The sequence below is a fragment of the Emys orbicularis genome, chromosome 5, assembly GCF_028017835.1.
Source record: "Emys orbicularis isolate rEmyOrb1 chromosome 5, rEmyOrb1.hap1, whole genome shotgun sequence".
Taxonomy (NCBI): domain Eukaryota; kingdom Metazoa; phylum Chordata; order Testudines; family Emydidae; genus Emys; species Emys orbicularis.
Window position 1 is genome coordinate 125,363,911 of NC_088687.1, and position 26,500 is coordinate 125,390,410.

At 40.3% G+C, this 26,500-nt stretch overlaps 1 protein-coding gene across 1 annotated transcript in view; it reads right to left on the reverse strand.

The window, feature by feature from the left end:
- The window catches only part of HTT (huntingtin), a 211,476-nt gene that overhangs the window by 16,233 nt on the left and 168,743 nt on the right, over positions 1-26,500 (reverse strand). Inside the window, exons 53-61 of the mRNA XM_065405845.1 lie at positions 26,104-26,230; positions 19,466-19,566; positions 17,225-17,379; positions 16,627-16,766; positions 16,323-16,405; positions 10,322-10,452; positions 10,025-10,154; positions 5,055-5,210; positions 1,928-2,118 (exon numbers count right to left, since the gene is read on the reverse strand). Of these exons, the coding sequence (XP_065261917.1) occupies positions 1,928-2,118; positions 5,055-5,210; positions 10,025-10,154; positions 10,322-10,452; positions 16,323-16,405; positions 16,627-16,766; positions 17,225-17,379; positions 19,466-19,566; positions 26,104-26,230 (1,214 nt within the window). The remainder of the gene's footprint in view (positions 1-1,927; positions 2,119-5,054; positions 5,211-10,024; positions 10,155-10,321; positions 10,453-16,322; positions 16,406-16,626; positions 16,767-17,224; positions 17,380-19,465; positions 19,567-26,103; positions 26,231-26,500) is intronic.

Below are 26,500 nucleotides of genomic sequence, written 5' to 3' on the forward strand. Positions count from 1 at the left end.
TCGGCACAGGTCCCCAGTGACCACTAGGCGAAGCATTCAATGGCACGCCTGTGCCCGGATCCGCAGTGGACAAGAGTAGTATGACCCAATCTCTGACTCCGACAATGAGGAGTGTCTATCTGGTGACCACGGAGGAGTGGTTCCCACTGGTGCTGGAGAGCAGTGCCAAAATGGGGAAGCCTGTGTCGGAGCCAGCATGGTCAGTTTTCCCTTAGACAGTACCGGAGGGCTGGGTACAGAACGGTAACTGGTGGCCACCAACTCTCTCCTGCCCGCCGACACCAATACCACTGGCTCTCACACTGTTGATGACACCAGTACCACAGCAATAGCAGGTGCCTGGTGGCACTGAGTGAAGCCTGCATGGATGGCATCGCAATAGCACTGGTACCGCACTGTCCCTCCAGTGCTGACTATTCATCTGGTACTTGACTCAATGGCACCCATATAAGGGCCGGAGTCAATGACGCTGACTGCTGCGCTGCTGAAGCAGAGCAGTGGCCTGGCTTAGGTTGCACTCTGCTATGCTCCACGTGCCTGGCCTTAGGTGTCAGGCAACATCCCTTCTCGGCTGGCTGCTTCTTATGTCTCTTCCTCAGCACTGGGGATGGCGAACAGTGCTGGGACTCCCTCATGGTAGGCGGAGCGCACTGATGCCGAGGTGCTTGATACTGTACTGAGTCCGACTGCTCAACTCAGAGGAAGGTCTCGGTGCCACCTCCATAACCAGGAACTTCAACCTGACCTCCCAGTCTTTCTTTGTATGGGGCTTAAAATCCCTTCAAATCTGGCATTGGTCCCCGACGTGAGCCTCACCCAAGCACTTCTGGGTCACTCAGGGACATAGTCTTGTTGCAAGAGGCACAAAGCTTGAAGCCTGGTGACTGAGGCATGCCTAGATGAAACTCTGCTAACTAACCAAGATACACAAACTATACTAACTGACTAAAAACTATGCCAACTATATACAATAATCAGAGGAAACAAAGATCACTGAGAATGCTTGTCAAAGCAAGAGGAACAGTTCCAGCAACCATCACAGGCAGTAAGAAGGAACTGAGGGGGCACAGAGTCAGCTGGGCCCTTTATACCAGTGCTATGAGCACCCCAGAGGACGCTCGAGCCGCCCTGATGGGTACCACCGAGGGAAACTTTTCTGGCGATTGTGCTCAGAGGCAGCACACACCTACAGTGGAATGGACATGTACAAGCACTTGAAGAAAGTTTAAACCCTTTATGACAGTGGTTTTCAATCTTTTTAATTTGTGGATCCTTAAAAAATTTCAGATGGAGGTGCAGGCCCCCTTGGAAATCTTAGAGATACTCTGCGGACCCCCAGGGGTCTGCGGACCACAGGTTGAAAACCACTGCTTTTTGAAATTAAAACAAGGGAAGATTTTGTAATATACTCTACTGAACTATCAAACACTTATTTTTCTCTCTCCCTTCAAGCACGTCACTTCTGCAAATCAAAGCTGAAGATAGTGGCAAGGGACACTAGTATGTATCAACTACTATTATGATTTCTGATCTATGGATAGAAACCTTTAGTTTCCAGTCTGAGAGCCTGTTAAATTTCAAAATGGCTAGGGGACAGGCAAACAATGTACATATAAAAATAAAAACTGACTATTCACCTCAATCTTGAAACCAACTATCTTTTTGAGGTTCAAACCTGAAATGTAAAAGCTTTTTGCTCATGAGTATGCACTCTATTTTCAATTGGAATCAGAAGCAAAAATAGTAACACCGCAAGAAATGTAATTAGCATATTCTCAACCTGAAGTCTCCTCAGAATCTTCTCAAAAAGCTTGTTTTACAGGATCAAGAGATTTGGATAAACCAGGATACTTCTAGATGCTTATTCTACAGTTCAAATTGTTCTTTGCATTAGAACACTGCAAAATTTCAAATACAGAACACTTACTGGGCTATCCCTCTCAGATTGGAAAGCAAATACTCGCTGATAATTGGAATGAGTTGCTTTGCTGTTTCGTCAAGCAGGTCACACTCAAGGATGTAAAGAATTCCATGCAGAGCTCCAATCCGACTTGGCATATGGGTGCTGCGTAGTGTTGATTCCAACAGACGGCTTACTGGCTCGGCTACAGCTTTATCCTAATGCACATAAACAAAACCATGCACTAAAAGCATTACTGGACCAGTGCACCATTCTGATGATTCATTACAACTGGAAAAATGTTTGTTAGTGAACTAAAGAATAGAAGATGTACCATGAATCAGAGGTTTACACAAAACAAGTACTTAGATATCTGAATAATGTTCAAATCTCCCTTCGGACAAGTTGGAAAACTGGTATATTCTGGCTTGCAAATTTAGTTAAACTAAAAAGGTTGCATCTAATTCTCAGTGTAAAAGCATTCTCCTCAAAAAGATCATAACATTAAATCAGTGTAAGTACTTTATCAACTTTTTGCAAGTGAAATGGCAAACCATTGTACCAAGATGTTAACATAATGTTGTCATACTTGGAAAAGAAAAACTGTCATAATATATCATCAGTTTAGGGGAAGCACTAATAATACTGATAGGTAAGGGATGCCATGGATGCAGTTTAGTATATTTATATTCTAAGCATCCTTATATGTAGGCCTTTAGCTCCTAGAAGTTTCCAATCTGTCAATGGTCCTCCAAACTGGTGGACATGTGAAGAAGAATGCTAATATATGAAACAGACTGCTATATGCCCATGATTTGCATATAAGGATGCTTGGCACGTAAGCACTCTAAACGGCATCTATGGTAAACATTACCATGGAACCTCAGTCATTGGGACACACTGTTGATGGTCCAGTGAAACAACTATCTATCTGTTACCCATGGCCACTGACACTCAGACCTGGACACCGCTTCCTCCCCATCACCTGTATGTTTAGGGTGAACATTGTATTAGAGGATTGTAACCGAAGAAGCAGAAGCTGAGAAGGTTGGAATGCAGCTTATATATATTGCAGTAGCACCCAGGGGTCCCAATCAGGGCTCAAGGCCTCACTATGCTAGGTACTTATAAACATAACAAGACAGCCCTTGCCCCAAAGACAAGCAGGTGGACAGAAACAAACAGCTGGGGGAGGAGGGGCACCCGTTCAAGGACACAATGAGACAATAGTTAAGCACAGCACACTAGCTGCCTAACCATTGTCAAGCTTTTTGTATGCATCACAGCAAAGAAGATTTTAAGGAGGGATTTTAAAGGAGGGCAACCAAGTGGCTTTATGAAAGTTTACAGGGAGATGTTTATGGCAGCAGCTTTGCTTCCAATGAGCTTCATGAATGGAATGAGAATTTTTAGTGGAAGTGGTTGGGTGTAGGTGAAGGTGGTTTCTGCACCATATATTGGAGAATGTATTTCCATCTTTCACTACAATGACTTTCAGGTTTGGAGTCTTAGTGGATCTATCACTGCTCAGGCTCTCTCTGGTGACGGCAGCAGCTCAATGGTAACATTCACTATCTACAACTGATCATAGGATTATGGTCACTCACTCCTAGTGTGGACCTAGCAATGGGCCTCCATGCCTTTGCCTAGAATACTAAAATGCAGTCTTTTTAGGACTACAAAAAGTCCATCCTAATCTACAATCTTGCACGCACAGCAACTACCCAACTTTGGAGTGGCATGAACCATTACATAGACCGACCTGTGCTCAAGTCTCTACAAAGGTTTCCTGTTTGGTTTTGGGGGGGGGTAATTGAAGGGGCTGCTGGTTATCGTTAAAGCCCTGAATAATCTGGTACCTGGCTATCGGAGAGATGGCCTCTTACCGCATCCCTTGTCACAGCAGTTAAAAATCAAATGGGGGCTCTTGCTGGTCCAGAGGAAGGCTCTCAGTTTCACAGAGTTTAAGGCCAGAAGGCAACATTAGATCATCTAGGCTAACCTCTTGCATATCACAGGACATTAAATTTCATGCAGTTACCCCTGTATTGATCCCAATTACTTTTGTTTGACTACAGCATATCTTCCAGGAAGGCATCCGTTCTTGATTTGAAGACATCAAGAGATGGAGAATCCACCATTTTCCTTGGTTGTTTGTTCCAGTTTTTTTCCACCTTCAGTGCTAAATTTTTTTGGCCTATTTCCAATCTGAATATGCCCAGCTTCACTTTCCAAACATCTTGTTGTGCCTTTTTCCGCTACATTAAAGAGCCCTTTGGTACCCAGTCTCTTCTCCCCATGAAAGTACTTCAATACAGTAATCCAGTCACTTCTCAATTTTCTTTATGTTAAGCTACACAGTTTGAGTTCTTTAAATCTCTCACTGTAAGGCCTTTTCTCCAGCCCTTGAATAATTTTTGTGGCTCTTTTCTACACCCTCCCTAATTTTTCAACATTATTTTTAAAATAGGGACACCAGAATTGGACACAGAATTCCAAAGTCAGTCCCACCAATGCCACATAGAGAGTCAAAATCACATCCCTACTTCTCTGTTCATACATCTAAGGATAACATTAGTTCTATTTTCCACAGCATTGCTCTGGGAGCTCACGTTGACTTGCTTGTCCACCATAATCCCTAGATCTTTCCTAAAGTAATGGCTTTCCAGCATACATCCCCCATTCTATACATATAGCTTGCATTCCTCATTCCTAGAAGTATAACTTTGCATTTGGCTGTATTTAAATTCATTTTGTTTGAATGGGCCCAGCTTACCAAGTGATCCAAATCACTCCGTATGACTGCCCTGTCCTCATCTTTATTTACTACTCTGCCATTTAAGGGCCTCCCCTCTGGAATTCATTCCCCAGAACACTCCAAACCACAAATATAGCAGTCTTCAGGACACAATTAAAGACACTGGGTCTAGCTTTGATTATGTTAATCTAATTATTAAAATTATTAAAAAATGGATGGATGAGAGTAATTAAAAATGTATTAAAAATATGAAGCTGCCACCATGAGAGGTGCTCCCTAAAACCTCTGAAATATGCCAGTTCTTTGTGGTGGAAGTGCGGCAATTCCAGCATCAAATAGACCAAAATGGCAATACATTCACAGACTTGCCACAACTTTTAAGTGACAATTTCTTACCATTCCAAGAACAGCAGCTGCTTTACATGTGGCTGGTACCAAATATTGAATGAGAATCTCATCTTCTGATGGATGCACCTTCCGCAATTCTGTCAATGTGGTGTACATCATCTCAAATTGATTCCTTTCTGTAAACAAGTCAGACACTGCCAGAAGCTGTGAAAATGATAAAAATGGAGTAGAAAAATCTGTAATTATCAAGTCACAAACATTAGACTGTCCCCACTTAATGTAACTGCCAGCAAAAAAATAATTCAACTCCTTTTATTGTAACATGGGCTGTTAAAAGTTTTAATTTGAAAGCTACAGTAAAATCAGATATAGCCTAATCAGACACTGGTTTAAAAAGGAACAGTCAAACTTTAAAAGACAAAGAACCCAAAATGGTGGAAAGACATTTACACACATTTTAAAATAAAACATTTAAAGCCAGTTCTTCTTACATACCTTCTGAAAGCAGAGTTTAGGATTCTGTATCTCTTAAATAACAGTAACACAAAACATCGGAAAATGCTCCCTGGTTTCTTTTAGGAATTATGGCTGAATTGCTCACTACCTTATTCAATGTGTTAGCTAACTCAGTGTTGAATATGTATAGGGGTGGTGCCCCAAACATATCCCTCAACGCTCTATTCTACCACCCAGGTATTTTTTACTATCACATACCCATGATCAGGAGTCAAAAAAAAAGGGGGGGGGGGTGAGGTGGGAAGACTTACCTGTATAGTAACTTGGATTTGAGATGTGTTCTCAATATGTATTCCATGTCTGGGGCACTTATGCCCCAGGCCAAGATTGGAATCAGTAGTGCCCATTGGACCATGCCTGTGCCTTTCATGCCCTTAAGCCCCCTCGCTTGAGGGCATAAAGTGGGCGGAGTGACCAACCAACCCTCAGTCCCTTCACCAATATGGAATTCCAGTGTTGTTAGACCTTGCAATAGCTGTGAAAGGAGGGTGGGTTGTGGGCTACATATAGATAATATTTCTGGAAGAGCTCCAGTCACTGTACAAATTAAGTAACTTCCCTTTCTTCTTCAAGTGCTTGTCTATATGTATTCCTCATCTGGTGATTCACAAGCAGTAGACAAAATAACAGAGAAGGGTGCTTGGATTCTAACTAAAATAATGATTGCAGCACAGCTTTACCAAATCAAGCACCAGATAGAGATGCCTCGGCCATGGAATAAAGCTTAATAAAGGTATGTATCATCTTCCAACTAGCTGTCGTACATATCTCAGTTATGGGATTTTCTGAAACAAATTCCAGAGGCTGCTTGTGTTCTTGTGCCATACAACGTGCTAATCTGCCCTGGAGGTCCATATGTAGAGCAGGTTCTCTCTACAGCCACCAACAACACAGCTTCCATGTCATGAGACATAGAGATGCCAGGTCTGAAGGAAGTATTCTTCCCTTGTCCTGGCTGAGTAAGTCCCGAGGGAAAGAAAGAAAGAGTTATTGGGGGACTATATGGACAACCTCTTGAGCTCTACACCACCTGTCCAGGCAAGAGCTAAAAGAGAGATTAAGCAGGATTTGGGATTAATCATTCTCATTACTCATGGGATCAGATGGATGGATAGGCAGGCATAATATAGGCCTCATGTCCATGGAATCAGAAAAGCATCTGACTGTGAACTGGGACTCGGCCCTCAGTGGAGCAGAAATTTTTGCACTTCTTGTTCTTGACTGCAAACAAATCTGTGCAAGGAAAATCCCACTGGTCAAACACTGACCCAATGTCAGAGTCCTTCACAAAGCACTTGTAGTTCTGATAGAAATATCTGCTAGCAAGTTCTGAAGACATGGCAAGTGGATTATCAAAACCGTTATTTGGTGTTGGATATGCCTTTCCACAGGATAATGGCTTTCTTGCCTAGACAAATGGATCTGGCCCTTCTCTGCTTATTTACATAAAATATGGCAGTTATATTGTCTGTCATCATTTGGATGCTTTGTCCCCTGATGTGGCTGAGAAAAGCCATATAAGCAAGACACACTGCTCTGTATTCTAGAACACTTATATGTAACCGTCTTCTCTTTGGACCACCAACCCAGTGCTCTGAGATAGCTAGGATGGGGAGCTCATCTAGGCATCGAAACATCGGTCACTGTACACTTCACAGGAAGTGATGGGTAGAAAGCAACACCCTTGCATACTTGATGTGGTCCTTGTACCACAGTAGTTCTCAAACTTTTGTACTGGTGACCCCTTTCACATAGCAAACCTCTGAGTGCGACCCCCCCCCCCCTTATAAATTAAAAACACTTTTTAATATATTTAACACCATTATAAATGCTGGATGCAAAGCGGGGTTTAAGGTGGAGACTGACAACTCACGACCCCAAATGTAATAACCTCGCGACCCCCTGAGGGGTCCCAACCCCCAGTTTGAGACCCCTGTTCTACCAGTTTAACAACCTCAAGACTTGGGGATTTGAATCTTTATGTCTCTATTGTGAAGGTGTGGGCTGTAAGAGGACTACAACCATTCCTCTGACAACATAGATGGAGTCTGGCGATTGCCGTCACAAATGTGCATAAGACCACATGTCCTACCACAGACACATACTTACAGTTGTTTGAGGATTTTCTTGATGGTTGATCCATTAGTAGAGACATGTCCAATTTGGCTCAAGGTAGACAGACTACACCACAGCAAAGGTGTATCAGGGCTCTGATAAATTATATTTTCTGAGCAGGAGTTAAGGAGGAGTAGGCCTCGTTTATATTGAGCCATAAACCTGTAGAATATACTCAACCACATAAGGAGACAATATGCTGAATCCTGTCCATGACTTGCTAGGGAGAAGTTCCTTGAACCAGCCAGTCGTTGAGGTACATTAAATGAGCTGCTACTGCAACCAAACATTTCACAAAAGTTCTTGGGGCTTTTGACAAACCGAAAGACACATTTTGTACTGAACGTGTGTGTTGCTGACCACAAAAATGTAGAGATTTCCTATGTGCTGGATGGATGGAAACATGCATCCTGGAGCTCAAGAGCTGCAAATCAGTCTGGAGGATCAAAGGTGATGATTATTGAGGACAGGGTCACAATCCAGAACTTGAATTAGCAGATGAATGTGTTTAGATTTTTAGGTCTAGGATGGGGCAGCCTCTTGATTTTTGAGGGGACTAGAAAATAATGGAAATAAAAGCCCTTTCTTACAAACTGAGGAGGAACCTTCTCATATTGCTCCTAATTTCAGGAGGGATTGTGCCTCACAATATAATAGACTCTTATAAGAAGGAGTTCCAGAAAAGGGATGGTGAAGGCACGTGGATTGTAGGAAATTCTTGAAACTGAATGGAGTAACTTTTTTCTTATTATCTCCAGCACCCATTGGCCAATGGGAATATTGTTTCAAGCTTCCTGAAAACTAAATAAATGGTTCCCAAAAAGGGTGGGGAAAGGGTAAGGATCTCCTAAGACTGACTGACAACTCTCGAAGTGACAGTCAAATCAACTGCTTCGAGGAAGGTAACAGTATCATGGCAATGGTGAAAACATAATAAACTCATTTGGGAGGATAGGCAGACCTGTGATAGGAATATAGTTATGATGGATGGTGTTAATGGGTGCCAATAGCCAGCTTTGATCTATAGACAACTGGAAAGGTGCTTGAGGCTGGGGCTGTGCTAAAGAGATGGCAGGGCTTCTTCATGTGTCTTCCATATCCCCCAAAAATCAACAGGGCTCTGGCCACTGATGCCTTGATCAATTCCAGAATGTCAGGGAATGGTCTGTTGCAGCATTCAAAAGTTATGTTACATACATACACAGAAATCCCATCAAGTTGAGTGTAAACATGATGGCCGCCCTCTTGGCCAACAGACCAGGGATCTCTAGAACTAAAAGCGTGAGGTGCTACTGCTTGAGCTACAAGCCACAGGTTCTGTAAACTGGGGTTGTAACAACTCATATGCTCTGATGGCCAGCATAGAAGTGGACTGTAACACACTCAGCAGTGGGTTACATAAGGCCTTTGCAAAATCTTAGCCAAATAACTAACAGAAGAACAGGGATCGCAAGTGCAAGAGACCAGACACCACTAACTTTGCTCAATCTTACAGCCATGGGTGGTGAGAAGGAACTGAGGATCTCTTGGTCACTCCACACACCTTATTCTCTCACGTTCAGGGGGCGGGGGGCTCAAGGGCATGAAAGAGGTAGGTGCAGCCTAACAGACAGTGCTAGTCAAAAGACTTCAATTATGTTCATGGGGCAAATGTGCACCAGACATGGAGTACATACAGACAAGCACTCAAAAAATAACTTCTCTTTCCTTAACCTTTTGGCTTACAAAACCAACAACAAAAGTAAAATAAGCAGTTTTGGGGTCCAAATGAAGGTTACTGTTTAGCAACACTATGAACCCAGACTTCCAAAAATGCACAATACATTATTTTTGCAGCAAGAGTGTCCCATCCTAACATTTTCTAAGTCTATGAATAATTGCCTTTCAATTTATATTATCTTAAAAAAGTTTCAGTGGCAATCACTCCCCAGTTCTCCAGCCCTCAAGAATCCTAGATTTCATCAGATGCTTCAATAATAATCTTAGTGCCTACTTACATCATTTGTTCCTCTGCTTTTATATTTTCTCCCTCATTATATTACAGGGTAAATACAGAATCCTGAACTCTAGTCTTAGTAGGTAGGCAACTAAAAGAAGAATTTATTTTCAAGTATTCTTTTATAACATATTTATTTGTAACTCAAGTTTACACATATTCTACTATTAATGAATGCTTAAAACAGCTTAATATATTTTAATCAAAAGCTTTCCCATTGAACTTTAAGTTATCATTACAGATGAAGGATGTATCATTACATCAATGACGATGCCTACAGAAGTCCGTTTTTCTGTATATTAGGAAAAGCTACTTTATAAACTCTCTGTAAACTCAAACATACCATGAAAGTGCACTCAATTAAGGCACAGAATTTATTTTTTAGACTTACTGATCGCACCACTTCACTAATCAGAATGACTGGTGTTCTCTTGCTAGGATTTGATGGCAATATCCATTGACTGTACAGTTCAAGCAAGAACTGAGAACAAGAATGTATATCAACTCCAGCCCGGTGTTTCCTGCAACGTACAATGAGCAAAGATTACAATCACTATATTATTGTTTCTTTTCTAATTATTTGAAAAGCAATCCTTACACAGCATCCATTTTATACTCTTTTAATGACTTCAAAACACAAGAACTGAAGTCTGGTCAAGTGGCAAACAAAAAAAAAAACACAAGTGACCTGGAGTTAATAGGAGAGGTTGGTGGTGAAGAAGGAGCAGGCATATCATTCTCATCTTCTTCATCTTCATCCCACTCCTCTTCTCTCAATGGAGTGATGTTATTTCCTAGCCACACGGAGTGTATAGAAACCTTAAATATCAGAAAACATTAACTTGAAAAATATTTAGCTTTTTCATAATCAAATCAGAAGTTACTAGAACAAAAAAAAGCTATAACAAATTTTTCTATTTAAAAGAGGAGCAAAAATACTCTACAGCATATAAAGATATGTTTATAAAAGCTTTATACCATTATTTTTATAGTACTTTATGTTGCATATGTGTTGTGCGTATATGGCAGCAATAAGATTATGCTGTGCACCCTATCACTTCACTGAAAATAGTAAACTTGTTTCTAAAAACGTATGGCATATTGAGTTTACAGGCACAACAGTAAGTTTTACAGGCATCAATCATATCACTACACTTACAGTACATTAGCACAGTCCCATTAAGCTATAGCTATAACCAACTGTATCTTGTCTGGGAACCAGGGGCGGCTCTAGCTTTTTTGCTGCCCCAAGCACGGCAGGCAGGCTGCCTTCGGCGGCATGCCTGCGGGACGTCCCCAGTCCACGGTTTTGGCGTACCCGCCTCCAAACTGCTGCTGAATTTGCGGGACTGGCGGACCTCCCGCAGGCAAGCCGCCGAAGGCTGCCTGACTGCCGCCCTCGCAGGGACCGGCAGGGCGCCCCTGCGGCTTGCCGCCCCAGGCACGTGATTGTAGCGCAGATGCCTGGAGCCGCCGCTGCTGGGAACAAATATATGTAGGAGCAAGTCCTAACCCTGAATTCTCTAGCCAAAAATACTTTAAAAAAATGTTTACTTTATTTATATTCTAGTGTCAAACTAGAAACAATTCAGAAAATGCTACTACTGTGAAATTAAAGAGGACATGGGAAGGTTAGTGACTGCTGGTTCTATTGCCATTTGCAAAAGTTTCGAAACTTAACTGAGTTTAGCTAATCGCAACTCCTATGCTAATTTCGGAAAAATGCTTGTTAGGAAAGAGAATTGGAAGGTCAGAGTTTGAATAATCATGTTTAAAACAGCCAAGGCTCAAGTAATATGCAGTATTAAAGGACTTCTACTATGAGATATATGCAGTGACATTGCTGCCTTCCCTTAGTTGTGTCTGGAGGATTGAAAAAAAAATAGATCAGCACGAAACCCTGATATCATTCCACAGGGTTTTGTGGAAACATTTGAATATGTGTGAATCCCATCCAGTTCACATAAATGGATTTTGCACCCTAATTTTTGGGGCTAAATAAATCCCAAACTCAAAGTGCCAGTTAGCTGAAATGGCCTCACTGTAGATAATGTTGGGTTGAAACTATGAAAAAAATCAGACAAAACTGAAATCAATCTGGCCAATGATCATGAAAGTTGGGACAAGTTGGCTGAAAGGTTTATGAATCTTTGAAAACCTGATGAAAATGTTGGGCTTATAATGAAGTACAGAACCAGCCACATTTTCTTTTGTTGCAGGTTTCACTATGATAGTTTCACACAACTCTAGAAAAACACCACTTAATATAAAAGATTTTGAGTGCTCTCCTAAATTTTATATGTTATATCATTCCTGGTCATGTACAGGTTAATATTACAATTCTTATGTTTAACTTCTGACTGAAAATATTTTGCTTTAAATGTGACTTTTTAAAAATCTGGATCCAGAATTTGCCATCTTCTGCTCATCTATTACTGTAATTTACTAACATTTCAAATATTCCATTGTGAAACTGAAGTTGAAGCAAACGCAATCTACACTAAAACAATTATCCCTAGCAGTTTTGCTGCTTTCCATTGTGCTGTCAGTTTGCAGCATTGGGCAGAAAAATTAAGTATACATGATTTTCAGAATTGCAAGTGTGTGGGGGGGGGGGAGGGGGGGAAATCTCAGTCAGATTGAGTGCGCATTTCATTTCCATTACGAATTTTAAAACCTTTCATGCTCTACTGTTCTTTGAAAACTAAGCAAGAAAAGTAAACTCCTTAAAAACTGATGTTTTGGAGCATCTTTCAATATACTTCCCAGGGTAACTATAAGAACGTCAATAGTAGTTTTGTTCAAAAAAACATCACTGGGATTGTTCATTGTTTCTGAAAAAAATGGGCCTATTTCATTTGGGTGTCTAGATATGGTTTTAGAAGCCTAAATTTAGGCACTCATTGGAAATATTGGCCTCAGGTGTTAAATATTTACAGCACTGCTTATTTACACTTCTGTAAAGCATCACATTCATATCTGGCACACAATAAGAATGTTTGCATCAGTTTGCTCAATGCCAAGTCAAAATGATATTTTTCTGAGTACAGTAAGCTGAGGCCAGTTTCCAAAAAGCAAGTTGTGCCCTTGCTTATCTTATCACTGATAAGTTTATGAAATCAGAAATTAGATGAAATTTTGTTGTTGTTGCTGCATAAGCAGAGTACACTATAGCTTGAGGATTCAGATACATTGGTTCTGCAATGCAGACTGCAGTAAAAACTTGTGTTTGCAAGTAATCTGAGAAACCATGTCTTCACCACCACAGAGCAGCTCCAATTTTTCTAATTTAAGTTCAAAGCATCATTTCTTATGATAGCTTCTTACCTAAAATGTAGTTGAGTCATGATTCTGAATTTTAAAGCAAAATATAATACATTTAAAAAATATATTTAAGTGCTCTAAAGAAAGAGAGAGAGACTAAGGAGTTAAAAATCTTACATGGATCACAATTAGAGAGGGGATTTCTGGTCTCAACCTAGACTACAAAACATGATTTTACTCCAATTATCTATATAAAAAGTTGCTTTAATCAGGGAATGAAGTTATTTCTATGAATTCTAACTTGAAAACAAAATTTCTACACCAATAAATAGTCTAGCTAAACCAGCTTTATCTTTCCTAAGTGTATGTTTACATTCTTCCATCCCTTCCCAAAGTTTCTAAAATTATTCACAAAAAAAATACAGATTTGCTTCCTCAATTTAAAAATAAAATAGGCTTAAAATGTTGCATTCTTGTTTGCTCTATATCGTGCAAGCAGCAGCTGTAATGATGATGTGTACACTAGAACGTCCATCCAGGAAATTTAACTGTACTGAGGTTATAATCTTAGTTAAATTAGCTGGCATTATATAAAGCTAGACAGGACCACACACATACATACTTAGAAAGGTTTCCCTTAATCTAAACTTTTTAATATTTATAAATACTTTATATATATTATACACACAGTACCCACATATAGCATTATACTCACAACAATCAAGGTTATTTATGTCATGTTTCCACTGTGAACTCTGTTTTCAGGGGCTTGCAAATTGGAAATAAAATTCAATCCAGGCAGAAAAAGTGGTACAAGATCTCAGCCCGCAAGTTAAATAGCAAAATTTTTTGTCTGGGCTTCTGATTTAGAGTAAAGAGGCATAGGTGAGTGAGGAAATGAATAAAGACTGTGAAAAAAATCCATTTGGACATTTTAATTTTTACAAATGTAAAAAATAATTCTTTTCAATGATTAATCTCTAGATAAGGATTAAATGTTTTTGTTATTTTGAGAAAGAAACATAAGACTAATATGAAGTTATTTTAAAAATGATGTTACTCATCATGAGCAACAAATTCTAATTGCCAGAATATTCACAAATGTACATGGTGCATTTTGGCAGGGTCATATTTTAGACTTTAACTTAAACTTAATTTCACAGCTGCATATTAGTCTAATGATGGAGTCACTTCAATTAAAAAGATTGAAAGGAAATTCAACACACAAAAACCCTACTCCAGAAGATCATTTAGTTCAATGTGTGAAGCTAAATTGTCTATATTTGAAAAACTGCATCTCTGGTACGGTCCTAAACACCAGAAGTTTGTACAATGTGTTTATACAATGCAGAATATTGTAATGCTCAACTTTGTCAACAAAATGACTTGAAACATGTCAAAGGCATGTCATTAAGGAATGAGCCAATGACATATTTGAAGCTTTTAAAAATGAAATTAAATTGGAGTTCAAGAAAAAAAAATCAGGAAAGTTAACTTGTGAAGAAACTTAATTTTCACTCAATAGCGCGCACACACAAAAAAAGCTTTCCTGGCCAAATAAACTCACCTTTGGGCAGTATATTTTTGGACGTAAGCGTGACAGATAATACAGCATTTTTCAGCAGTATCCTTGATACACCTTATTGAATTAAGTTTATACATCTTTGGGGTCCATTATTTTAAATGAATGATTTATGTATTATCATGGGCCAGGAATGTATGTAACATCTGGAGTGGGGAGATCTGACAGATGTGAGACCTGGGGGTACAAAGGACTATGTTGCATAACGTGCCAGATAATAATGGACTTTTGGAACAAAAAGTGTTAAGTGGTTTTCCTGGAAAATATCTAGGGGAGGTGAATGCAAATTCCTGGTTATGCAAAACACAGCCAGGGCCGCCCAGAGGGGGGGACAAGTGGGGCAATTTGCCCCAGGCCCCGCAGGGGCCCCCACGAGAGTTTTTCGGGGGCCCTGGAGCGGGGTCCTTCACTCGCTCCGGGGGCCCGGAAAACTCTTGCGGGGCCCGGGCCCCCGGAGCTTCTTCTGCTCCGGATCTTCAGCGTCGGGGGGTCCTTCCGCTCCGGGACCCGCCGCCGAAGTGCCGGGTCTTCGGCGGCGGGGGCCCTCTGCCACCGAAGACCACAGGCCCCCTGAATCCTCTGGGCGGCCCTGAACCCAGCCACGCCCTACTGCTTGCTGATCACTTGTTACATGAGGCCAAGATCAGATGACCAAGCAGCATCAAGGAAAGACTGAACTATTCATGGTAGTTCTTATTCTGAATCTGAGACAGTTATGAACTTATAACGATGGGGTGAACCCAGTTGTGGGTTTTGAAGGACTGACTTCTATGAGAGCCTAAGGCTGGAGTTGGGGCAACCTCTTGTAAGCTTTTTAGAATGCATGCAGGTTCTTTTTTGTTTTTAATGTTCTTTATAATGGTTTCACCTTAAGTATAAAATGTGCTTACATAGAAAGAGCTGTGTGATAACTTGTAACTACAGAAATTATGCTGTTAGTAGCGTCTGGAGAGAAAGCAAAGCGCGGACACTGGCCACAATGGAGGCAGGGAACTGTGCAGCCTGGAAAAACCCTGGTCAGGAGGGAGGGACATGTGGGTCTCTTCCCAAGAGAGGTAATGGCTGTGGAGCTATGAGACTAGAGTGGGTGTCCTCAAGGGACCATGGAGGTGGAATACAGGTGCAGTTGCCCTGAACAGTGACAATAAGTACCTAAAAATGGTAGTTTGTAATGGAAGTTCCTTCTCAGTCAGAACTTTTGCACTGCTAGTCCTACAATAAAAATGTTGGAATTGTTGTCATATTATAGCTGTAATGATTTTCTTGTAGGAAATACAAATGCCTTGCTAATGGGCAGTAATATGACATCCAGCAAGTTAAAATATTCCCAACTAATAAAGGGGGAAGCAAGGGTCCTAGAGACAGACAACATAAATCTGATATTTTCCATAATCTTACTTGGAAATACTAACTTGGGCAATTTAGATCTTTTAGCAGTGATAGTAATGTTATTTAAATTAAGTATTTGAAATTAAGAAGTTTTTGCTAATGCATTTGTGCCTTTTTAAAATGGAATACTATTTTTCCAAAAGGAGTTTAAATTTAGTCAGGGAATGAAATATTTAAATTATGAATTTAAACATCAGAATTATTGATAAGGCATTATACTTGGTGCTAACAAGTATTTAATGAATCCTGGTGGAGGACTTGTGCTCCCTAGCTAGGAAATTTATTTACAACTCAAAAAAACCTCACTTGTTTTGTTTTCAGTCAGGATTTAAGATTGTCCTTAGTTTACTAAATCTAAATTGGATGTTAAGCAATGCTTCTTAAACTGGATTTTTGAGAATAAAGACAAAAAAGTTTTTAAAAGTTTGGGCTTGATGTATTAACTTGAACAAACCTGTCCTAGTTTATAGCCCATGTTTCCCATTTCTCGCTCAGTATTGATCTGCAGTAAAAGCTTTTCATGGCTGATAAGACCACCTAAAATAAAAAGACAAAGGACTTTTTAAACAAATGCCCAATAAACCTGAAAACTACTTTTTTTCTACATTATTTGTTCAGAATAGTGTATATGGTAATTCCTGTAAATGTTTTTCTATCACATATAAGAAAAGTTACTTTTTTCAGCAAGCAGCCATCATTTCATTCACTGCAGGACTGAAGAATTATTGGTATAAATGACCACCTGTGGTAGCACACACCTGTGGTAGCAGGAGAAAGTGATGGAACAGGGTCCCATGCTTGATAAAAATGGTGAGTGGCAATATTATCCCTCTTAGATATCATTGCTTGGATTTCTTGTTCCACAATTCCTCTGATAACACTTAACTTCCTCCCAAACCTGAAAGCGCAGAAGAAACCACATTAATGGTTTAAGATGTTTTTTCCAGCATTTGCCTGTAAAATTAAGTATGAAAATTACTAGTTTACTATTCTAGCTGCATATTCACTTAGTTGTTTTTAAACAAGTCTGAAATTTTGCCTGAGCTTAAGGTTTACTGTGATATTAGGGTTCCTTCCATATTTAGCTTAGAAAAACATGAAGAGCTTTCATCGGACAACTGCTCTGCCAACAAAAGAGATGTAGCTATAGTTAAAAGTAAATGTACTCATAGCGTAGTGTTTCATTTTGGGGTTTACAAAATATAACGTGTGTATGTATATATACAAACATATACATCTATATTATACACCACATGTCTATATTAGTGCTGTTAATAGAATAAGCTATCTTGTGCATAACTCTGCATCAAGCTATCAATATACTTTCATCTGCTTTCAGAACAGGTGAAATAATACCTTGTATCCAGAACTTTTAAAGCTTTATTGCGGGGCTGCTGTTCCAAGCAGCTAATTGCTGGATTGCCTGCAACTGGTATTGTCATTGCACTCAGCACCAAGGAGGTTATGGCTTGTACTGCAAGAACATTAATTTGGGTCCTCTCTGTGTCTTCCTGTAAAGTGAACATACAATTTTCCATTTTCACTTTCACATAGAGTAAGTTCCACCAAAACCAATGTAATATATCGCTTGATGCTACATATGCTCTCTCAATACTCCAGTGGAAAGCAACATCCCAAAGACTCTGGCAATGTTTCTGGTGAGAGTGTACATTTCTTCCTGATCAGAACTCTGGCCACCACATCAATCTCCTGATCTATGTTGTAGTTTGTATGAGGCTTCATACTCTTTGGGAACTAAATATAATTATAAGGATTTAACCTACAATCTCGTGATAGATATTTTTTAATATTTCCAGAATCATCCACTTACTTTCATGTTGTGTCTAAGTTCAGATGGATCCACTCCCAAGTTTTTGTGATCACTTTTTAGATACTGATTAAGTTGCAACAATATAATCCATCATAACCAAATGATATACATTTATGCTCGAGTCAATAACTACTGTGACAAATATGACAATTTCCTGCAATATCCTTGTCAAACCTTATTGAATTATGTGAAATCTTACTGTATTAAGTTTATATATCACAGTGGGCCAAGGATTGTATGCAATTTCGTGGGAGGAGACCACAGCCCTCCAGGAACTAAGAACAGTGTGTGTGTGTGTGTGTGTGGGGGGGGTGATTAAGCAAATTCACTCAGGCTATAACACTTGCTAAGAGGGACCACCACCTGGGGAGACTTGCATATACCAGTTACAACTGGATCCTCTAGAGACCAGTAGACCAGAAAAGGACTTGTATAAATGAGTTTAAATTGACTTAGGGCAGTCTTTCTGATCCTGCAAGTGGAAGGACCTTCTGGCCAAAGGGAGGGCCCCAATCCTTAGGGAAGGGTTGGAAGGACTGACAGCAACCAGAACCCTTGTTGGAGGGGAAGAGGGGTGATCTCTGGTAAGCTTATTAGCTAGCAATCGTATAGGTTCTTTTATTGTTTTTAACATTTCCTCTGTAATGCTTTCACCTTAAGAAAACTGTCAAGACATTAACAATTTTTCCAATTTTTGCTGTATTCAGCAATCTTTTCCATGCTATACATTTATCTTAGATACTCATTTCTTCAATTTAAAAAAAATTATATGACTCCCACTGCCATAGTATCAGAGCATCCCCAATCTTTAATGTATTTACCGTCTGAAGTAGGTAAACATGCCCCCATTTTATAAATGGGAACTGAGGCACAGAGAGACCACATGACTTGTCCGAGATCACGAAGGAAGTCTGTGGTGGGTAGCAAATTGAACCTAGATCACCCAAAGTCCCAGGCTAATGACCTAGCCACTGGCCCGTCCTTTCTCCCCATTCTGCCTACACCAACCTTTCCTAATTCATTCATATTTATTCTTTTTAGTTTACATTTATTTTCCATTAAGTTGTTTGCATTGCAGCACTTTGTAAATGTTCAATTTCAATAACCTTGTCTGTTAAATATGCTGCTATAAAACATATTTAAAGATCTTATTGATACAGTACTTTCAAGCTGCCTGCAAGTGCAGGGAGATGGACCACATAGCGGGTTTCTCCATCTATGACATCTATGGGTTAGTTCAGGATACAACAGCAACAGTGACTGGGCTACATTACACATCCTGCTCACTTTGTGATCTAAATCTTACAACAAACAGTATTGTAACAAGCTACTTTTTAACACTAAAACAGGAATAGAAAATATCATGTGTAATCTGACACAATTATTGTTGCTGTTGGAACCTTAATTAGTTCATTTCCTGAGTTTGATTATAAAGATGCAGCTTTTTTCTGATGCAATAATAGGTTTCTTGTAATCTTTTGGCAATTTCTGCCTGTGCTTAATAAAATTAAGCATCTGTATTATCACAATTAGGGTTTGAAGTGTATTTCTTTCATTTATCTGTAACTCAAAAATGGTTGAATTTTTTCTCAAACTTTCCAAAACCATTCACCTACAGGCAGAGACTTTAGCCCAGAAGGTAAATGTTAATTATAAAGGAAGTCATCTTGTGGTATTACAGTGGGCAAGGGTCTGCCTAACAGAGTTAAATTACCAATAAGGAAAAGCATTTATACTACATAAACATGTCACTGAATGTGCTTTACCTCTTGTTGACTTTCTTCTTGGTCCATTACAATTGGTTGAGTTACAAGCACACCAAGGAGAGTAGCCCAGGTCTCTTCAAACTGGGTACGGCTAGTCCACCCTGTGAACGTATTCAAAGGTATAAGGCTATTTACTACTTCAATGCAACTATAAACTAGCTTTTATTACAAATGTGGAACAGCATTTTAAAATGTAATTTCCACAGAAATAATTTCACACTGGTTCCCTTCCAATTTAAGTCATTTTTATAACTTTTGTAACCTAAGTTTCTCCAATTCTACTTTAAAAAATGTCAATCTCTTACCTAAACTGGATTCTGAACATGCGTACGTAAATGATCCTATTCTGATTTGTTTTTCAGACACAATTCTAGTTTTTGATTTTATAGTTTAAAAGCAATAAAACCTCAATAAACAAAAATTTGAGAACAGGGTTTTCATAATAAATACTACACTACAAAAGCATCCAAAATTACCCATTTTTGCAGGGTAGAAATGTGTAGAGGGTCCCAAATGACCCTAAAAATATATATAGCTCTCAGTGGAAGCTCATTCCCATAAGAAGAGGGTTTTTTTAAAAACACAATTCAATAATGCAAAGGTTTCCCAAATAGATCCCTGACTACTAAAGTTTACATATAAAATAAATAAAATATGAGAACATTCTTCCAACTCAGCGTACAGAGTGATCAAACAGGATACAGACTTAAATCATAAATTAGTCAAATACATCTTCTTCTGTGATGTGTTATCAAAACAATGGTCTTTTGTAAGTACACAGAGAGAATTCTATGTTGCAGCTTTGCAAATCTCATTTGGTGGGAAAGACCCATCCATTTTACTTATTGCCTCCATTGCTCTTTTTAATGAGCCTTGTATGATATTATCTGATTAAAATATGACTATGTAGATCATTGTAGCTACCACTGCTATATAATTTCAACACATCTTGTACAAAGTATGTCAAGTAAGGTGTCTATGGAAAGGTTATGATTTGCTGAATGTGATTATGCTATTTGTATGCATGTATCATTTTTGTATCTGAAGTTATGAATGTTAACTATGTACCTGTATTTCAAATGTTTGTTCCTGTGATAACACCCACAAGGTATTTAGGCTGCACATCTTGAAGGGACTATTCAAGTTAAATGGCCCATCAAGGAACACTTAACTCACAATGGACCATGGAAGACGCCCAGCGACACCTGATGGACTTTCATGTGAACATTCTAACTGGAGTATAGTAGCGACCATTACCCTGACTAACCAAGCATGCATGGACATGTGACTCCAAACACCATCTTGTTACCTGTAATTTTCCACAAACTAGAACAATAGGTTTTCCCTTCAGTTGGCAGAAGCTATAATAGGCCCTAGAAACAGCTCCATTTTGCCTCTTTCCTGCTCAAACCTCTGGACTATAGACTTACACTAATGGGAGCATTCTAACCAAAGGACTGAGGACCTTCCAATGATTTGGAAGCAACCAGAGACTTAACAAGCCCGCAGTTTATTCCATCACTGCTACAAGTCTGATCCAAGAACTTTGCAATTATTGTATGTATTTGATTCCTTTAACCAATTTTAACTCTGAACTTTCTTTCTTTCTTTCTTTTTATAAATAAAACTTTAGATTTTAGATACTAAAGGATTGGCAACAGCGTGATTCTTGGGTAAGATCTGAGTTATATATTGACCTGGGCCTTTGGGATCAGAATAACCCTTTTGTTTGATGAAATTGGTTTTAAATAACCGTTCATCATTAAGTCTAATGTCTGGTTGCTGAATCCAGGACTGGAATACCTAAGGAGGCTTCATTTCTGACTTCTTGTTAGCCAGTGTGGTGAGACAGAAGTTTACTATTTTTGCTGGGTTGGTGTATCTCATGGAAGAATAACCACTAGTTTTGGGGTGGGTCTGTCCTTTTTCCCAGCAGCTTGTCCTGACTTTGGTATTCTCAGTTGTGACCCATGAAGACATCTTGATATATCCACAAAGTTTGAAGTGGCACAGCCTGACAATGTCAGTGCCAAACATAAGAAACAACTTGATGGCACTGTGACAGTTATGCTAATTTTACTGCAATAACCTGGATCAAACCTTTTTGAATTAAGTTTAAGTATCTTAGGGGCTCATTGTATTAAAAATGCAAATGTTATGTATTATTGTGGGATTCTAAGTAACGAGTCTAGGGAGGAGACCTGACTAATGTAAACCCTGGGAACTGTTATGAGCTTCAAAGGAATATTTGAAATAATTTGAACTTTTCAAGTTAAGTGGGTTTCCTAGGAAATACCTGGGGAGGGAAGAGAGGGTTACTCCCCTTGTGCAGTAACTGAGGTTCTTCAAGATGTGTGTCCCTGTGGGTGCTCCACTGTAGGTGACGGTGCGTCCCGGCACCGCTGATCAGAGACTTTTGGTAGCACTGTCTGGTTGGGGCGAATGTGTGCAGTAGCCGCCTTGTGGTGCCATTAGTGCTCACGCATCCTAGCCCCCTCTGTTCCTTCTCTACTGTAACGCTCCTATTTAGAACTCCAGAATAGAGGGGAGAAGGGTGGGTAGTGGAGCACCACCGGGGGGGACATCTTGAAGAACCTCAGTCACTGCACAAGGTGAGTAACCCTCTCTTCTTCGAGTGCTGTCCCTGTGGGTGCTCCACTGTAGGGGACTGTAGAACAGTACCCCATTATGGCCGGTTGGGTTCCGGAGTAGGTTGGATAGTCGACGATAGTACCGTAAGACCTAGTATTGCATCTGCCTCAGAATCTTTTGTGACTGCATAGTGGTTTGTGAACATGTGTACTGAGACCCAGGTTGCAGCCTGGCATATTTCTTTGATTGGTACATTATGTAGAAATGCTGTTGAGGTAGAAACGGCTTTCGTTGAATAGGCCCTAATCCTCTGGGTAATGGGGGTTCTATCTTCTGTTGTTGGTAACATTTGTTAGCAATTTGAAATCCACTTAGACAATCTCCGTTTTGAGATGGCCGTGCCTTTTGATCATTCCGTGGTGGATATGAAGAGTCTTGATGTCTTACGGAAATGTTTTGTTCTATCTAGGTAGAGTGCTAGTGCTCATCTAACGTCTAGTGTGTGTAGTACAGATTCCTGAGTAGACCTAGGTGGTTTAGGGTAGAACGCAGGGAGATGTATAGGTTGATTGATGTGAAATGATGAGGTTACCTTAGGTGTGGTCTCAAAGTCACTTTGTCTTTAAAGAATAGAGTGTAAGGCAGATGGGCCATAAGGGCCCCGATCTCGTCCACTCTGTGCGCTGATATGATCGCTACAAGGAATGCTACCTTCATTGATAAATGTAGTAGCGAGCAGGTAGCCAGGGGTTCGAATGGGGCTTTGGTGAGGCTCTTAAGTACGAAGTTTAGATCCCATGCTGGTGTTGGTTTGCGGACTACAAAGTACATGTTTTGAATTCCTGTAAGGAATCGTTTGGTGATTGGATGCCTGAAGGCTATAAATCCTTCTATCTTGTGGTGAAATGTGGATACGGCTGCAATTCTTGGAATTGTTTTGGATCATCTATCACCGTGGTTGAAGGGGTCATGACTGCCTCATCTGGTGATGAAGAGAAGTTGTGTTCCAGTGGCAGTTCCTGTGTATCGTCCAACTCCTCTATAGTTTCCTCAGGTGCCTCCGATGGTTCTGTGGCTGTCTCTGTAGGTGGTCATATTTGCTTCCTTTGAGGGACGTGTCCCCCTTGCATTTGTGCTCTGTACACCACCCGTGGATCCCAGTGTGCCCATTGCATTGGGAATGGTAAGGGTGGGCACATTCATGGGTTGGTCAACCATGGTGGCATGTCTGTGCACAGGCGTGGTTTAGTATTTGTAAGTGATGGTTGAGGTTTGGCACTGGAGGCGGGAGGAGTGACCTGAGTAGAATACTCCCTCCTCCATATCATCTTCCTCCTCACTACAGAAGGTCTTGGTTTATCGGTGCCAACGGTACTGGGGAGTCGTCAGTGCCAAGTATAGGAGCCCCTGGTGTTGATGTTATTGGTCTGATCAGGGCTGGGGTCATTGGCACTGTATATATCTGTTTGGGCACTTGCTTCGGTACCGACCTCTTGTGTGTCGCTTTAGTCAGTGCCGATGTGGCTGGTCTCGTCTTTATTGATAACTGCTCCAATGGAATCTGTACTGGGGGGTTACATCACCGGTTTAGGTATCGTCGGCACCGGGTCCTTCCTTGGGGTTGACGGTGTTGTGGAGGAGGCGGCAGTCTTATGCCTTCCACTCGACTCCTTCTCTTTATCATTCGTGCTCGCGGTGCGGCCAGTGCCAGATGTGCCCAGAGCGTCGAGCGTGCTACCCCTGCTGGCCATCAGCTGGAAACAGTTCTCTTTAACAGCTCTTTCTGCAAGGGTGAGGCATCCCTTTTCCTTGATTTTCTGGAGGTTAGGGTGCTTTCCCTGTCCAGGGAGGAGGTTCCTGGAGAGTCTTCTCTCTGGTTCTTATTACTGTCCAAAGGAGGAGTAAGGGATTTTTCCATCAAAATCATTTTTAGTCTCAGATCCCGGTCTCTCCTCGCTCTGGCTTTGAGATTGCTGCAGTGTGTGCATTTCTGAAGGACGTGTCTCTCTCCTAAGCAACGAACGCACTGCGAGTGTCCATCTGAGATGGGCATCGCTTCCTTAAACAAGTGTCCATCTGAGACAGGCATCTTTTGAATCCTGGCGAGCCTGGCATTATTTTACTAATTTTTTTGTCTAACTATTTATAAAGAACAACAGGGGAGATGATCTCTTCGCATTTTTGGGGGGAGATAACTAGTTTGAAACTGATACTTAATACTAAATCTACGCTATCCACTACCTATAGCTACCTATTAACTCTACTATCTAATTTATTTTGTTTTGCTCTATTTCAGACACCGCTCATGGAGCTCCGTCTGCAGCTGAGGACGGTTGAGAAGGAAATGAGGGGGGCCAGCACCACATGGCCCCCAACCAGACACTGCTACCAAAAGTCTCCTATCAATGACGCCGGGACGCACCGACACCTACAGTGGAGCACCCACAGGGACAGCACTCGAAGAAGAATGCACGTTTCCCACTTCAAAACTCACACTTTGCAAGCTATGCCATGAGGAGGGGACCCTATATCTGCTGATCCCCTGTTACAGGAGGACAGATTAAAGACCCAAACAATATAAAGAAGACACTCTCAGATTCACGGGGGCCAGTAAGCTTATTAGCAGTGTGTAGCTTCTTTTATTGTTTTATTATGTTTTTCTGTAATACTTTCACCTTAAGAATAAATGTACTATCTTAGAAAGAGCTACGTAGTAACTGAAGCATGAGCACTACACTGTTTATAGTCCCTGAGGGAGGAAGGCAAAGACCTGCTGAGGCAGTCTGCCTTGCTGGAAATTCACAGTGTAAGTAGAATTTCAGCCTGGAAATAAATCAGTCAGGAAAGACAGAAGCATGTCTCCGCCCAAGAGAAGTAACAGCTAGGGAGCCAGAAGCCTAAGAGGGAGTTCCCTTGCTGGACCATAGAGAGAAAAGACAGGTGCAGCTGCCCTGAATTGTGACTGGTATATCTAACAGTAATGGTGTGATGCAAAAAAACCCAACGGATATTTCTATACAATACAAGGAATGTTACCGGCAATACCAAAGTTAAATCCCTGTATTACTAAAATTTCATATTGCAATTCTGAGCTGAATTTAGTGCTCACTGAATTACAGTGATTCTATCCTGCTCTGCAATATCCACTATTCCACTTCTACATAGAAAATGATAGTCAATGAAGTACCAAAATTGAATTTTTTGGGTGTTTTTTTCATAACACTGATATACATACAGACATATATACCCCCCGCTCTTCCGCCCCCAAATAGGAAGAGACCAGTGCATTCATTTTAGTTTGGGAATTAAGCAGTATTTGAACCCTGCTCTCTGAAAGGGAAAGACGAAATCATGATCACAGTATATTTTGGTTTAGTTTCAACCCAGAGTAAGGTTTTCCTATTTTAGTTTGAGAAGAAATCAAATATTGTACTTCATTTTTGCTTTTATAGTGAAACCTAGTTTATCTGAAGCTCATATACCCAAAACTTGTTTATCTGACACAAGATCAAGTGCTCCCATCACGTATCAAAGATGCTAAAAATGTCCCACCACCAATCCAAATTTCTTTCTGTCCTCCAACACATTTGGGTAAACAGTGATGGTCTAACTCAGGGGTCGGCAACCTTTCAGAAGTGGTGTGCCGAGTCTTCATTTATTCACTCTAATTTAAGGTTTTGCGTGCCAGTAATACATTTTAACATTTTTAGAAGGTCTCTTTCTATAAGTCTATAATATATAACTAAACTATTGTTGTATGTAAAGTAAATAAGGTTTTTTAAATGTTTAAGAAGCTTCATTTAAAATTAAATTAAAATGCAGAGCCCCCCGGACCGGTGGCCAGGACCCGGGCAGTGTGAGTGCCACTGAAAATCAGCTCGCGTGCCGCCTTCGGCACGCATGCCGTAGGTTGCCTACCCCTGGTCTATCTTTTATCATAAACATAGGTTGTTCCTGGATCTACATTCCAAACTATGAATTTACATACTTCTGAGAACTACTTCTAATAAGTATTCAAAAGAACCATAAACATGTTGTCTACCTACCCAATGTATTAATGCGATAGATGAACTCTTTAAAGATTTCTTTTTCTTGAAGAAATTCTACAGGAATTTCTGGAAAAGCTGTGCCAAAATCCCCTGCAGGTTTTGGTGACCAGCCTAGCTTCCAGACCTGTTGGAATATAAAAAGGATACTAATTATTTTAAAATAGTAAATATTATATTAATATTACAGCTATGATCATCACATTTGGAATTAAAAATAGCGAGATACCAATAGTAATGATAACCCATCCTAATGCACAAAGGATTTGTAAAAAGATTCTAAATTCAAACAGTACTTTTATGAGCCTACTATATATTTGACAGTCTTTTTCATGGTATTTTAAGCACGTGTTACATAACCTGCTAAAAACTCAATGAAAATTACTCAACTCTTCCA